Source organism: Gymnoscopelus microlampas (assembly GCF_963454915.1).
Source record: "Gymnoscopelus microlampas genome assembly, chromosome: 9".
NCBI classification, from domain to species: domain Eukaryota; kingdom Metazoa; phylum Chordata; class Actinopteri; order Myctophiformes; family Myctophidae; genus Gymnoscopelus; species Gymnoscopelus microlampas.
The window spans coordinates 46,876,901-46,893,255 of NC_139946.1; the positions used below are offsets into that span (position 1 = coordinate 46,876,901).

The following is a 16,355-nucleotide window of genomic DNA, read 5'->3' on the forward strand; positions in this document are numbered from 1 at the left end:
TTGTAAAGTGTGATGGGCGTAGCCTATTTGGGGCCACTGGCGAACCCTTTTTCTACCCCTTGTTTTTCAGTAGCGGGGGGCGGGGGGCGGGGAGCGGGGGGCGCCCTAGTCCCTACGTCACATCCTAGACGGATAGCTCCGCCCACACTGGGCGAGCGCTGTCAGTGCAGCGGAAGTCGATGCGCAGACGGCTTTGTTGTTGAAGCCCGACTGACGCACGCTCATGAGAAACAGCAGAAATGAAATCTGGCGAAAACAGTTGCGTGCATTAAACTTTAAAGGAAACATGCAGTCTAAATATATAATAAATATCCATTTGCCTAATTCACCACTACTTTTGCGACTGTGTCTCAACGTGAAACAGTTGCGTGCATTAAACTTTAAAGGAAACATGCAGTCTAAATATATAATAAATATCTCTCGCGGGCCACTGTGATCCGTTCTGCGTCACAGAAGTGACGCGTTTTACGTCACAGAGGTGCGCGTCCCTGTGCGCAAGCGTGTGCGCAAGCTCGTGAGCCAAGCCCATTGGTCGAAACAGTTTTCGCACAGTGGCCCCATTCCGTTTAACCTGCAGTACCTACGAATGGCCAGCATGTCCATTTCGCTTCAATGCAAGCACAGGGTACAAACAGACATGTCCGTTCGCGACGGAACGAACGGCCGGAAGTCCCATCCACTCCCATGTTAAAAAAAAAACGGGGGCGTGTACCCGTTTTTTTTTTAACATGGGAGTGGATGGGACTTCCGGCCGTTCGTTCCGTTGCAAACGGAGATGTCTGTTTGTACCCACTGGGTTCTGGGGGCTTGGGTATTCGTTACTGAATGCCCATATGATCCGGTCTAGACCACGCCTACTGGAAAAAAAAAAAAAAGCATCCTCTTTCCGGTTTTGTCGCGATCCGGTTTTGCGGTGCCGCTTTGTTTTGGTTCCCCAATCCCTATTTAAATGGAATAGAATTTCCCCGTGGGATAATATGGATAATACAGACGCTAAATAGTCTCTGGAAAGTACACTCACATTTATATTTAAAAAATAAGCTAAACTACGCCGTATCAAGGATTTTGGGGACGGACCTATTTTGGGGTGAGACGTTTTTCCGGTTTGTCGCGATCCGGTCGCTTTTCTTTTTTTTCCCGACCGGATCATATACCCGAAAAGGAATGCTGCCCAGGCTAACCCGGAAGTAAGAGCGTGTTGTTTTCATGCTAACCATGATGCTAACTGTTTTCATGTTGGTGACCGTGAACCCATAGAGTCATACACCTCTATGTAGAAGCGTATCATTGAATGGTAAACGTCGTGGTGAAAATGTGTGATAAACGAGGTAAAATGTGTCACATAGAGTCTGTACGGCTGTCAATACATGAACAGCTGACGTCGGTGGGAGAGGAGATATTGTGTGTTTTGGAAAAACAACGTGGTGATGTTTGTTGTGTGAAGCTTGTCAGAGTGGTTGTGTTGGAGCGCCTCAGTGCGGCTGCAGAGTTCATGTGCAACCTCTTCCAGAGAGAGATAGAGACACTAGAAACTCTGCTGGAGAGACAAAACAAACTGCTGCACGGAGCACACAGAGAAGGTTTGTTAATTGCATTTATACCACATGTTTACCACTGTTGGACTGTTTTCATCATGATTTGTGTGCATGGGGATCTCATCTTAAACAAGCTAAGTGCTTAACAGAGCTATCCAGTTTAGTAGACCTTGTATTGCGAATTTGTACTTCCATGTACTGTTATGTACTGTCATGTACTGTTCTCATGTCTTACTAAATAAAGTACATCAATCAATCAATCAAACATACTCATAGCTAAGATACTTATAGCTAAGTTAACATGTTTACAACTGTTGGACTGTACATTGATTGATGGAATACTTTATTAGAAGTTTGCAGAAAAAAACTCATGAAAGCACAGTTCAATACAAGGTCAGCTAATAGGATTTAAAACCCAAGAAAACCTATGGCTTGTTTCCATTGGGGTAGCCTCGATCTCCAGGCTTTTATTGTTTAGTTTTTCTAAAAAATAAAAGCCTGGAGGAGCGCGTTGGTGTACCCGGTATGGTATGGGAAGTGTTTCATTTACCCAACCAACCAGAGTGCAGTGGGCGTCGCTCGTAATGTTGTGTTAACGGGGCGGGGATTGACGGACAGATCGGTGAACCAATGGGATCAGCCGCAATCTCTCCGCGCCTCTATACACCCGCCCCTCTATACACGAAAACAGGAGCGCTAGTGCAGCCTAGGTCCTTGTACTCAATTCATAGTGACATTAAATGACAGACAGACATTCACTACTACTACATCATTAAAACAAAAAACAAAAACCAAAGCGGAACCAAATATGAGAAGAGAATACGGAGTTCAATAAATTGGTTTATTCAGAGAATGCATTCTGAGACCTACAGAGTAAAGCAAGTTTACATACAGTCAGTAAGTAAGTCACTCCCATCAAGGGAGGGAGAGAGAGCTTGGTACATCATTATAGAGAAAAAAGCCTCTCCTCGACCGTATCTTTCTGTACCAGGCACCTGGCCAGCACAGGGTTACAATAATATGATTTCATCTTTTAGTAAGTTGATAAACACAGTTTCAGTTTAAGATAATGCGACACATGCAAGGTTGCTGCTATGGAAAACTCAAATAAGATAATGAACTACATGAACTGTATCTTTAATGACGAGACAATTCTTTAATAACACTCCAAACATACAAATGATAAAAAATAAAAGATGAAATCCTATTTATCAAATCCGTTCACCTCCATCACCTGTTCTCTCCCCTCCAGATAGGATTGCATCCAGCTCACTGATGTGCTATCAAAACCAATTGCTTTTATTTTATAAATCAAAGTAGAGTGATCAAAAGCTCACAAAACAAACTGTGTCAAAAGCCTTTTGGCGGTCCAGCATGACCATGCCCCAGTATTTGCCCAGGTCCACCTCTTGTTTGATGTGGTCGTTCAAATAGAGAAGGCATGTGTCAGTGGAGTGGGATGTTCTGAAGCCAGTTTGGAATTCTTACATTCGTTTTTTTTTTCTGAAAGATACTTTTTTTAGATAGATGCTAGGTTGATGTTTACCTGTTATCATAGTTTCTTTGTTGTACATTTTTTCTTTGTGTTTCTCTACTGACTCTACATGAACTTTGTCGAGGGTTAGTGTTCAGTTACTCTGATCTTCCACTTGTAAGTCCCTCTGGATCTAACAAATGCAAAATTGCCAACTCTCCCAAAACAAATTGTTGTCAGTTTAATCTATTTGGGCAGGCTGCCAGATTAGATTCTATGTATGAGAATTCCTGGTTACCACTGTTTGAATATGTAGGTCATTTCAGTATTTTCAATACTGATGATTGTGACCAATCAAATTGTGACCAATCAAATTGTGACCAATCAAATAGTTACGAATAAATCTAGATTAAATCTCATCCAATGAGAAAAACACTTTTGAGTTGTTCTACTGAATTTGATGCTACCTCTTCTCTCCTCCTCTTGGCTGTGTGTAAAGAGGTTTGGCCTGAATATGAGGAGAGGAGCCCCAGTCTGGTCCAGGAGGAACCACAACCTCCACAACATGAGGAGAGGAGCCCCAGTCTGGTCCAGGAGGAACCACCACCTCCGCAGATTATAGAGGAACAGGAAGAGGAGGCTGATGTATCAACATTGACATTACTACACTGGAAGACGAGGTGTGACACTCTCTCAGGTAAAAAACAGACAAATAAAACAAAATATACATCACTTTATCGGTGCTGACACTACGTCTAAAAGCCTCACTAACAGCACATAGATGCTGCTAGGTCAGATGGTTATGGGTTCAGCGACAAGGCCAAATTTAAGTTTTAAGGTGTTTTTTTGCACATACAAAATACAGCGTTGTTTTAACCACTTAAACCTTCATTGTAACAGGAGTGTCTGCTAAATGCCTAAATTATAATTGTATATACTTCATTGACCGGGGTCCCCCACAGGTCTATACTTGGTCCCCTCTGTTTTTTTCTCCACATCAAATCTCTCAACTGAAAATATCCACTTTATAAGCTCACAACCCGCCTTGTTGTTACATGTTGTTAGTAGATACATACTTTAATAACTTGGAAGGAAATTTGTTCTGTTCAACATCTCCAGTTGCCATACATTCATAGAAAGTTGTCAGTAAAAAAAGATGATGAATATATAAAAAACATTACATCAGTAGAAATAGAATACAGTGAAACACTATACGTTATAAGAAATAAAAAATCCTAAGTAAAAAAACACAACACAGTTAAAAAACACTATAACTACAATGTAAATAAATTAGCTGGCCAACCCCCTCCCACTTCCTCTACTCCTCTGCACTTCAGTGATCACTGAATGTGCTCTACTGTGGGTAAAGTGCTGTGTGCAGTGGGTGGCTGGCATTATCCAGTATGGATACTGTCTTAGCCAAAGTCCTCTTCTCTGCCATTGCCACCACATCCCTATCACATCCCTATCGTCCCTTTCACCTTGCCAGCCTGCCTAATCAATCTGTTCAGTCTGAGTGTGTCGCTCTGTCCAGCATTTATAGATATTGTAGATATATCACTATCAGTTATGTAGATTTATGAGAAATGACACATGTAACAATGCAAGAACCTTGCCTCAATGGGGAAGAAGCAGTTGTCCAGGAAAGACAGTTGCAAGGCGGGCAGGTTGCACAGTTTGTCATGACAGACTCTGCAGAATGGGTGAATGTCAGTGGTGACTTTTATGAGAGCGGTTTTGGTGCTGTGTGATGAGCAGAAGCCGGATTGTGACCTACAGTATGTGGTGGCAGAAGTTGTTGGATCCGTGTGGGAGCTAAGTAGTTTATCCCTTTATCTCAACAACTTTGGAACCACCAAATGGTCAGGAAGTTGTTGGATCCGTATGGGAGCTAAGTAGTTTATCCCTTTATCTCAACAACTTTGTGAACCACCAATTGGTCAGCGGATCCAGAAGTTCATTTGGGGGGGAACACTATTAATAGTAGTGTTTTGAAGTGGATTCTTTGTTTGACCGGGGGCCGGTGCAGGTTGTGTAGGACTGGTGTGAGATGGTCTCTGGAACAGGTGCTGGTGAGCAGGCAAGCCAGTGATATTGCTGTGAAGTGGTAATCAGCAGTGTCATTATCATTATTATCATCAGTCATGTTGATTACTGTGAAATGTCCGATGTAACAATGCAACAGCCTTACCTGAATGGGGAGAAGCACGTCTCCATGACGAAAGGAAGTTTGACTGCGAGTGTGTACAGATTGTCATGGCAGGTTCTGCATAATGGGAGAAAAGGAGAAGGCAGGGAAGAAGCAATGTGACATGTCCCCCAGGGATCAGGGGTAACTGAAGGTAGTGATATTGCTGTGAAGTGGTAATTAACAGCGTCACTATCATCATCAGCATCAGTTATGTAGATTATTGTGAAATGACACATGTAACAATGCAACAGCCGTACCTGAATGGGGAAGAAGCACGCGTCCATGATGAAAGGATGTTGCATTGGTGTGAGGTTGTAGAGATTGTCATGGCAGCCTCAGAATGGGAGAAACGGAGAAGGCAGGATTGAACCACACAATGTCACATGTGCATTAGGGATGATGTGAAACAAAAGGCGGTGATATAGCTGTAAAGTCTTTATCATGACGATGATGACACATGTAGGTTAAAGAGAAATGTTAATGTAACTAAGCAACAGTCTTGCCTCAATGTGGCACTTTTTTGAAAACCACATTTTCAGTGTGCTCTTGCTGGTGCTGTATGGCAAACGTGAGGGCTGCTGGGTCACCCGTCCTTGAACTGGCAACATAAAGCTGTAGGAAGACAGGGGACTGTAGCCAGACTCCCACTCTTCTGAGGGTCTCCCCTTGGGACTTGTTGATGGTGGTGGCAAAAGCAGTGCGGACCGGAAACTGTCATCTAGCCCAGCTGGGGGCTGGTGAAAGGGCTTCTCTGTGTAGAGTTTGCATGTTCTCCCCGTGTTCCCTAGGGTAGGTACCCTCACAAAAACATGCAGTAATCCTGGTCGCTATACTGCCTCCCCCTGGCCAGCCGGGGTGCCGGATGGAGGGGAAGGGAACTGGTTGGAAAAACGTGTTCCTTCCACGCGCTACGTCCAACCAGGGAAACTCTCCTCTGTCAGGTGACAAGAAGGTCAGTTGGCTCTCATGCATTGAAGGAGGCATGAGCTCGGCCCTGGCCTCCCTAGGTTGGCAGAGGAAAGGTAGTGCCCAGGATTACATAGACAATTGGCACTGGGTGTAAAAAATGGGGTTACAAAATTGTGGGATAAATATTTTAAGAAAAAAAAAGACCTCCTTTAGTGTGGCTGCTATTTTGCACAGCAGGAGCTTGTTGTTGAGGGCCCTCTGGAAGAAGAGTTTGCTCCCATTGCACAGTCCGTCTTTGGGGCTGATGTTGCGGAGTAGCATCAAGGGCATCCCAGGCTTGAGGGTGTTCAGATATTCGATGGTGAAGCGCATTAAATCTTGGTAGTCCACCAGGGTGTCAGCACTGGTCAGCTTGGTAGCCATACCTGGCACCCAGGTCTCCATGATGTCATTGATGGTGTCCACCTCCTTGTTGGTAGGGGCAAGCAGTGATCTGCCTTCCAGCCAGCCAGTGCTTGTGTAGTTGGTGGGCAAGTCTGGAAACATTGTGTTGCAGAACTCTTTCATGGAGGTCGCCTCTGCTATGTTGTCCAGGTCTGTGTTGGGTTGAATGTGGAAACGCATGCTCTCTGGGATGGACACCAAGTTGTTGTCATCATTGGCTGTGCCATCGCCAAGGCTGAGGGTCCACGTGTCAAAGTCCTCCAGATGTGGGTTTCCACTGGCCTTGACGCGCATGTTGTCTGTGAGGCTGAAAACGGTGAATTTTTCCCACAGTTTGGACTTATTGAGCCAGGTCTTTATAATCTGGGCCTCATTAGCCCCTCGAACCACTGGGAGACACTGACGGAAGTCACCGGCCAAGATAAGATTTTTTCCACCAAATGGAGTGTTTGGCTTCTTCATGAGGTCTTTCAGTGTGCGGTCAAGTGCCTCTAGCAGGTAGCGGTGCATCATGGTGGCTTCATCAATCAGCAGGAGGCGTGAGCGGCGCAGTAGTTTGGCCAGGCTGCTCTGTGCTGTGATGTTCAAGGTTGTGTCCTCTGTTGGGTGGAGAGGAGCTTTGAGTCGCGAATGGAGTGTTCTGTCCAGGTGAAGGAGTTGGGCTGCAATGCCAGTGGTTGCCATGGCAAGGGCAATACAGCCACCTGGTTCCAGACTGCGCACTGCATCCAGGAGGGCATTGAGCAGGAAGGTCTTACCGCATCCTTCACGTGCTGATATGAACATTTGTAGGCTCCACTGTTGTCTGACTGCTGCCATGACTGTGTCATAAATCTGCTGTTGTGATGTAGTAAACTTTGGAATTGTTGCCTCCACATTGGCTGCCAGCTCGTGCACATCGTAGTTCATTTCCTCACGGATGAGGGCCTCTTCGATGTTGACCAGGCCATGGACAGTGGCCTTTTCTGCATCAGTCATTGGATCCAGGAAAACGTCGTGGAGGTCCTGGTGATGTGACTGGAGTGAGGCTTGCAGATCCAGTCTCACCATGGTTTTCGGCTGGTCCTCAGTGAAGGACAGATTCCTACGCTGTGCTGTGCGCTTGAAATCATCGGTCCACTGAGACCAGTTGTCTTTAAACAGTGTTTTGGGGTCAGCTGGTTGGCAGAAGATGAGGATGATTACGAATAAGAGACACATCTGGGGGCAGAGCTGTGTGATAGCAGCCTCAGTAAGGACAGTGGACCACTTGTTGTCACCATTCAATAGGCTAAGCTCCCTGCACATGTCCTTGTAGGTTTCGAGGGCCGTGCCATTGATGGAGTAGAGGTCGTCAAAACGTGTCTCTGCAGTGGTCATGGTGGAGTAGCAGTCTCAGGAAGAACGTCTCCAGCCACGGGGTTGACGGTGTGGACACGTGACTGCCTTATTTTTTTCTGAGCTTCCAAGCTTTGGTGTTTTGTTGGTAGGTGTATTTTTGAGGCATGTCAACATAGCGCGGCATGGTTGTAGGGTTGAAATCTGGACCTGTGCTGGCTTTATCTCTGGCATTGTTGTGGAAGAAAGCAGTCAACTCTGTGGCCCTGCCCTGCTGCACCACAGTCTCCTCAGTACCCTGGGCAAAATAAACTTCCTGCTGGTCTTTCAGATGCAAGCGGAGGGCTTGGACAGGAGGGTGGTTCTATGATATGTTGAAGGAAAAGAGTTTCCAGCAGGCCTCACTCGATCCAACAGAACGCATGTCCTCATAGTCTCGAATCTCATCACGGGGGCGGTTGGATACCATCAACTTCAGCAGATACCATTGCACGGCCTGGCCCCTTGGTCACATATTTGTAGAGATAATTGGCAGGAGTTGGGGAGGTGCGGACTTCTACGTTGATATGGCAATTGTATCGGAGGCTGAGGTAGGGGTTGTAGGGGATATAGGGGGATATATATATATATATATATAGGTGGGGGCGGCGTTTGCTTGCGTCACCAGGTAGTTGAGCGGCGGGGGCGGGGTTTGCCCCCGATCACCTTAAGTCCGATCACCGCTACCGATCAATCACCAATCCGACCATGTGGGAGGGCATTTCTATTTTTATTTTATTTGAATTATTGTTTTAATTATTTTTTCAATTATTTTTCTAATTCTTTTTTCGTTATTATTTATGCATGCAGAATTTCTTTTTATCAATTATTTTGTAGCAATAAAAGAAAATATGTCTCAAAACACTGGCTGACATTTGAATTATTACCAACAAAAGAAATATGAATTAAAGAAATTAAGACAAATTCTGACAATGCCTCTGAACATTGGCTTGAATTTATTGTACATCAGCCAAAATGCAATGATAATATTAGACATGTCATTCAGGATGGAAAATAAAGTTGGCCTTTAAGTTGTCATTTAAGTTTAGCATGAGGGAGAGGGTCTACTCTGAGTACTCTCTAGTCTACAGCACGGGTCTCCAAGGTTTTTCAGGTCAAGAACCCCTTAGGGAGAGATGAAGCAGGGACCCCCACTACATATTGTATAACATTTGTGTTGCAGATGAAACCTTTTCATAGATTTAATAGATAGCTTCATAGACTTGTTTGACAGCACTGTCATCAGTGTATTTATCAGACATTTAAAACTCTCAGTAGTAAAGTTGACCTTAGGCTCTGTACTTGGTCTGCTCTTTTTCCCTCTACACTCTACCTCTTCTAAAGTTCCCCTCAGAATATAGGAATATTAGGGTTCATGTGGTTAATGTAAATAAAAGAAAAAGGTCCTATCACACAAGGATTTGGAGACCCCCCTGTAGTAACTCTGAGGCGGTCGGGCTCATTTGCACTTGTTAGTTCGAAGTAGTTCCACGAGGAACTCAATCAATAAATCGCACGTGTGTCTGAGACTGAGAGGGGGAGTGTGTAGCAGGCTGCAGCAGGCAGCAGCAGACTGCACTGTAAAACAAACTGGTCGTGTGACCAATGTCCATTTACAATTATCAATACTATATTACTATTTAGTATTAGCATATATTTTGGTTGAAACTAAGGCATACAAAAGTAAAAAGTAAAATGTAAAAAAAAAAAAAAACTTAAATAATGATAAAAATGTATATGCCATGTGGCCAAATGTGCATACAGGCTCAACGAGCCATCGTTAACCTGCTAGTGTTACAAAGTTGACTGGCAATAATATGCGCATTTGTGTTGAAAAGTCATCCACCAAGATACTACTCTGATCTAATCCAAGGAAGTTGGAGCAACACTCTAAAATTGTGGATTTTAGTTTGGTTTGTTAATTTGAGATGACAACAGCAACAAAGGTTTATGTAGAAAAGAGTCACCTAGTCAGTAACAGCAACCCTCCCCCTGGCCTATTCCCATGGCTTGGCTCCACCCCTCTCACCTGCTCTCACTCACTCTCAATCCCTAATCACACCTGTCCCTCACTCACTCCTAATTAGAGGCCTGCTATATATACTGCTTGAGTGCCTGTCCCTCCAGTTATTGTTTGTCAGCAGCAGCAGCAACAACTCCTCTGTCCTGGAGTCAGCAGGCCTCGGTTATGCGTCATTGAATAAAAAAACATAACGTGAAGCCGCATCACCTCCTTGCTCAATGACTCATGTGTGTGCAACGGAAATAAATGGCTTAAATTGAAATAAGTTGTCCAACATTCTTGCCGATGTGCCGTGGCGATGTTAAATAACCTTTGAACCAAAACTCTACCTTACAGTTTACCACTTCACTTTGAGACCAGTGCTACTTCTCCTGCACGTCTCCCTCTGTCTACGGTGGTGTGCGTGTGTTTGCGTGTGTGTGCGTGTGTGTGTGTGTAGAGGGGGGCGGGGAGTTTAGGAGCTGCAGCCTGATAGATGCAGTGCATTATAGAGGGAGAATACTTCTCCATTCAACAGTGTTTTACCGAGAGACAATACTTCTCCATACTATGGCGATCGGATCGATCAAAGCCGAAAGAGGCATTTCCGATCGATCGGACCATCTCTAGTTTCCAAGTATGCATTCACCTTGATGTGCATGTAATTAATTAATGGTCCAGGAGCTATAAATACACAATTATTGAAATTGCACTGCATTCTCCTCATTGACAGGTCTAATGAGTGGTGGAGCAGTCACAAGTAAAGTGAAATACTGTATACTGTCCTAGAATTGTCCCAGACACGCTATGTACTCCCACAGCATCTGTGTGTTGAAGCATGCACAACTGGTCACATTGTCATTTTATCGTTTGTCTAGACTTCCTGCACCAACCTGTGTTTGAAGAGGAGGTTTCCGTTGAACAGCAGGAGAGGAATCCTAGTCTAATCCAGGAGGAACCAGAGGCTCTGCAGATTAAAGAGGAACAGCTGGAGCTACTTCAAAGACCAGAGGAGGCTGCTGGGTCTACGTTGACATTACTAGCAGTGCACCATGATGATGTAAACAGAGAGACAGAGTCTCTAGCCAGCACCTCAACTGAACACATAAAAACACAAGCTGATGTAGAGGACTGTGGAGCATCACAACCAACTAGTGATGGCCAGCTCCTCTCTTCACACTGTTCTGAATCTGACACTGAAGACAGTGATGAGTGGAAAAAGACCAGGGAAGATCAGTCAACTTTAAATACACAGAAGTCACACAAGACAAGAAATGTGAAAGGACAAAGATCTTCTTACAACAGCAAGCTGTCCCAGGACCTAAAATCATCAAAACAAACTCCATCCATGAGGATTCACACAGGGAAGAAAAGCTTTATTTGTGACGAGTGTGGTAAAGGCTTTGGTAAAATGCGTTATCTAAAACAACACATGAGATTGCATACAGGGGAAAAGCCATTTCCTTGTACAGTTTGTGCCAAAGGCTTTGCTCGAATGTATGACCTGAAGACTCACGTGAGGACTCATACAGGGGAAAAGCCGTTTTCTTGTTCAGTATGTGAAAGAAAATTCAATCGAATTGCTTATCTGAAGTCACACATGACGACCCACACGGGAGAAAAGCCTGTTACTTGTACAGTTCGTGCCAAAGGCTTTTCTCAAATGGGTCATCTGAAGAGACACATGAGATCTCACACAGGGGAAAAGCCATTTCTTTGTGCCGTTTGTGCCAAAGGCTTTACTCAAATGAATGATCTGAAGACACACATGAGATCTCATACAGGGGAAAAGCCCTTTACTTGTACAGATTGTGCCAAAGGCTTTGGTAAAATGTCGGATTTAAAACGACACATGAGGACCCACACAGGGGAAAAACCCTTTACTTGTACAGTTTGTTCCAAAGGCTTTGCTCAAACAGATCATCTGAAGAGACACATGATATCTCATACAGGGGAAAAGCCATTTCCTTGTACAGTTTGTGCCAAAGGCTTTGCTCGAATGTGTCATCTGAAGACACACATGAGGTGTCATACAGGGGAAAAGCCCTTTCCTTGTACACTTTGTGAACAAAAATTCAGTCGAAATCAAATTCTGAAGATGCACCTGAGGACTCATAAAGGTAAAACAACAACGCCATTTTTAGTTTGTAGTAAATGTATTGACATGGTCAAAAGGCACCTCCTAAGCAACATGTTGATTCATACAGGAGAGAAATCTGTTAGTTGAACTAAAATGCTTTTTTTCACATGACTGACGCATTATACATCAATACTGAACAACTTATTGTTGCTGTCGGGCAGAAACCTTGTGTGTTCAAGACTGTTACTTTCAGGAAATGGAAAAAATAAACTTTGTTCAAATGGATCCAGGTAGTTATTATTTAGTCACAAGCTCTTCTAAATACTTTTCAATGGTTTACTGTTTACAAAACTCAAAAACAGACTTTAAACCTGGCGTCCCTTTTTTGGGAAAAACGTAACATTTTAGTACATTTAAATAGTGAAATTATGTCATGTACATTCCCAGTAGTATCAAAGCTTGTAAATCGGTAATTTTAACTACTTTTGTGCAACACTGTCATACAATTAAGTATAAAATAGGGCATTCATTTATCCAGGGAAAAAAGCATGATTAGTTGACATATGAGAAGCAAGGTTTCTTCCCGACAGCAACAATATTATCAGTCATTTTAATCCAACATTATATACATATTATAATAATGACATTCAAAAAAATATTTCTGTGTGTTCCAGCAGATGACAAGAATAAGCGACAGTCCTCTGATGGAAACCCTGTTCAAAAGAAGAGCCGAACTACCAGTAAGGGAGACAAAATATGTCTTCTTCTTCTTCTTCTTCTTCTTAATGCTTGTAGAATATAAGGATATCTGCTCTACTAAAGAGTAGAACAATAATAGAGATTATCAGGCCTTACTTTAAAGAGTTTAGATGTCAAGCATTGATTTATTTCAGCCCCTTTTGCTTTAATTCTTTTTTAGCATCAAACTCCATTACTAATGGATGATAATTGTATGGTGGTGGTGCATAAGCTAAAGATTAATATTTGGTAATTACATTGGATTGTGTATCATTGTCTGTACAGAGGTTCATTCATTGCTGGGAGTGAAGGGTGACAACAAGTCCAAGACGAAGGGGGGCAGGCCGGCCCAAAGGCTCCAAAAGTAAAGACAAAGACTTCAGGTACATCTAAAAATCACTTCTAAATGGGTTGATAGGTGTGGTACCTACCATGATTATGAAGTCTAATGTCTTTGTACAGTTCTATGTCACTCAGACAAAAAGTTAGTTTCAAGATATTCAACATCTCAAGATTCAAATTTGGGTTGCAAAGAAAGCAAAGAAAACAATGCAGAAAACAATGCAGGAATGCACATGTACAAACCACTTTCATACAGATGCAAGACCAGCGAAGATAGACTAGGAGTGGGCATTAAAAGCTAATCTATAAAAGTGGGTTTTAAGGAGGGATTTAAACCGAGGGACAGACTCATTGAGCCTGATCTCCAGGGGCAGGGCATTCCAAAGAGTAGGGGTCCTGAAGGCGAAGGCCATGAAACCTTTTGAATTTAACTGACCTTCTGAAATGGCCAGGGATTTGGGGATCTCAGACTACGTGCAGGCACATAGGGGGGGAGTAGGTCTGAGATATAGGCTGGAGCAAGACCTAGCCTGGCCTTATATGTAGTGAGTAGCATTTATATCTGATTCTAAATTCAACTGGCAGCCAATGGATGGATGCTAAGATGCGTGTGATATGGTCAATTTTTCTTTTACCAGTTGGTTCAGCATTCTGAACCACCTGAAAACTTTGGATGGATTGTTTTGAGAGGTAGGTGTACAGAGAGTTACAGTAGTCTAAGCGTGAGAAGATGAAGGCATGAACAACTTTTGTCAGATCGGCGATGGTGAGGAATAATTTAATTTTTGATATATTTCTGAGGTGATAAAAGGAGGATTGAACGACCTTGATGTGATGCTGAAAGTTGAGGTCTGGGTCGAAGGTGACACCCAGGTTTCTAACCGTGGGTTTGAGGTTTGCAGCAAGTGGGCCAAGGTTGCTTTCAATCTGGGCAGAATATAAGCCTGTATAATATTGAACTACTGTATAGAAGCTTAACTTGGGGATGAGGCAACATGGAAAACAACAAGAATTATTTTAAGTCAAGTTAACTCAATATCAACAAATATCATCCACTAAATAATCCACATTTGTCCTTTATGTCACTGTTGACACTCTGATACTCACAGATAAATCTACTCCAAGGTTTAGACGTAGAAAGGCAACTGGAATTGTACACACTGCTTGTATTCACGTAGCTCAGAAAGTAATGGTAACATCTCTAGTGCAGTACCAAACTACCAAAGTCAATAGATGGCAGTCAATATTATTACAATACAAGAACACCAGAATAATTCACCTAAGAATATACACATTTTGGCCTTTTCATTTTTTTTGAAGACAAAACAATCTCTAACTGCAATGTTGTAATTTCTCATGAGATCTTTAAGAAGTTCATAAAAAAAACATGTAATTTGGAGGATTTCCATTTCGACAGTGATACATTTACTGGCAGTTAAGGGGTTAAGGATGCAAGAACGGGTGGGAATGGGTATTTTCCTGGAAGGAGGAGCAGACATCAAACTAAAAACAACACTTTTGTGATCGGACAGACATAAATGAGTGGTTTCTAAATTAGAGATATTCACATCAAAGGACAGGACTAAATCAAGCATGTGACCTTTGTGACCTTTGTCAATACATTCCACTCTCTTACACGTGTAAGAGAGTGGAATTATTTGGTTTTCGCTCCTTGACATTGCAGCAACACTAAAACAAATCAATGATACAATAATTGAAATAGCTTAAAGATTTGTACAAAACATTTTTTTTTACAGGAGCAACTGCACGATGTAAGGCTCCTTTGTTAGGCTTTGTGTGCAATGGTCCTATGTAAGTCATAAATAAAAGTGTTCTTAATACATTGAGAGTGAAACAAAACAAGATCATTGTGACACATGGCTCTCTGGTGGCTGTCAGTAGGTCAGTCTGATTATTTTTTCCCCCCACATATTCCCCACTAGGATTGCGCCTTAAAATGTATGTATGTATTAATTCTTGATAGCAGATTAGTAGTGTGCATTTTACAAAAAATATATGAGAACAATTTGAAAGTATATATGAACCCTAACTTCCCTATTTTGGTCATGTCATAGTATGTGAAAATTGGGTGAACATAGCAGCTCTCCAAGCTCTATTGCGAGCTTGCAGATTGGACATTTTTAGGAAAGAGATTATATTGAACTATATTATAGAAGTGTATAGGGTTTGCTGGAGCTAATGAGCCTGGACTACCATTAGACTGCCATTGACAGGGGTGTTCTAAAACATAATAAATACGTAACTAAACATACAATAAATAGGTTTACATAAATAGCCTTAAAACACACAGGTATTCTCATGAACTACATAAGTTAAATAATAATTCCTTCACACTACAACATCATTTACCACTCACACCAGCACATCATAGCCCCCCCCAGCTATCCTGATATCATGCTGAAACACACAGGCAATTGTTAGGCATTCAATCCAACCTGAACAATAAACTTATATTGCACTTCTCCACCACATTGCACCTAGTCTCTATTGCACCTATTACCTACATTGCACCTGCCCATCATGATTGTCAAACACTTTGTCTCCCCAGGTGGAACTCTTTGGCCACTCAAGTCGAGTGGCCATCGACTTGAAAAAAGTGGAAACAATTTCAAATCAAATGTATTCAACAATGAAATAATGACTGTGCAAAATACGCTGTGCAAATTACTATATGTATATATTATATATATATATACACTAAATATACATATATGTGCAACATTTGTAACAGGGGACCTCTCTGTCAGTGATTAACACCAAAATCCTGATATCGGTATTTATCCTCTCTCTCTCTCTCTCTCTCTCTCTCTCTCTCTCTCTCTCTCTCTCTCACATTCAGATCCACATGAAGACAGTGCCTCCAGTCATGTATCACTACAATGACAGGGTCTCTTTAAATTATATACTGTGGTCCGCATTTGTCAAATACCTTGACTGTTTGTTCATGTTTAACCGTTACTAAGTGCACACTTTGAGTGTATATTAGTGCTGAATTATTACTTTAGAATTATGTTTTGGTCAGTTATGTTTTGGATGCACTAAACATACTTTTCAGTAGAAAGCTATTGAACATATACTGTAGGAACCTGCAGTCATTTTGACTACAATAACCATACTCCTTTGTTAAAAAAAAACTGATCTAGTGTTTGACCTTTCTGTGTTGCATAGTGCTTAAAGCTGCATTATGTAACTTTCCTCCTCCACCCTGGTTTCCTACGCAAGTGTTGAAATGTTTTACCATTGAGCTAAGAGCCTGCCTGCTT

General features: G+C 42.5%; 1 protein-coding gene and 1 long non-coding RNA gene across 2 annotated transcripts; both read left to right on the forward strand.

Annotated features, from left to right (window-relative positions):
* Positions 1-1,413: 1,413 nt before the first annotated feature.
* LOC311051569 (uncharacterized protein) lies at positions 1,414-11,755 on the forward strand (the record flags this gene model as incomplete). Its single annotated transcript, XM_084066148.1, has 4 exons — positions 1,414-1,580; positions 3,509-3,706; positions 10,790-11,634; positions 11,720-11,755. Exons 1-4 carry the CDS (start codon positions 1,493-1,495, stop codon positions 11,753-11,755), a joined length of 1,167 nt encoding a protein of 388 aa, XP_083922274.1. The 5' UTR covers positions 1,414-1,492.
* Positions 11,756-11,789: 34 nt separating this feature from the next.
* Positions 11,790-16,041, forward strand: LOC311052782. The gene is made up of 4 exons (XR_014601548.1): positions 11,790-12,031; positions 12,669-12,731; positions 13,015-13,112; positions 15,932-16,041. It is a non-coding gene; the product is annotated as an uncharacterized lncRNA (long non-coding RNA).
* Positions 16,042-16,355: the final 314 nt, after the last annotated feature.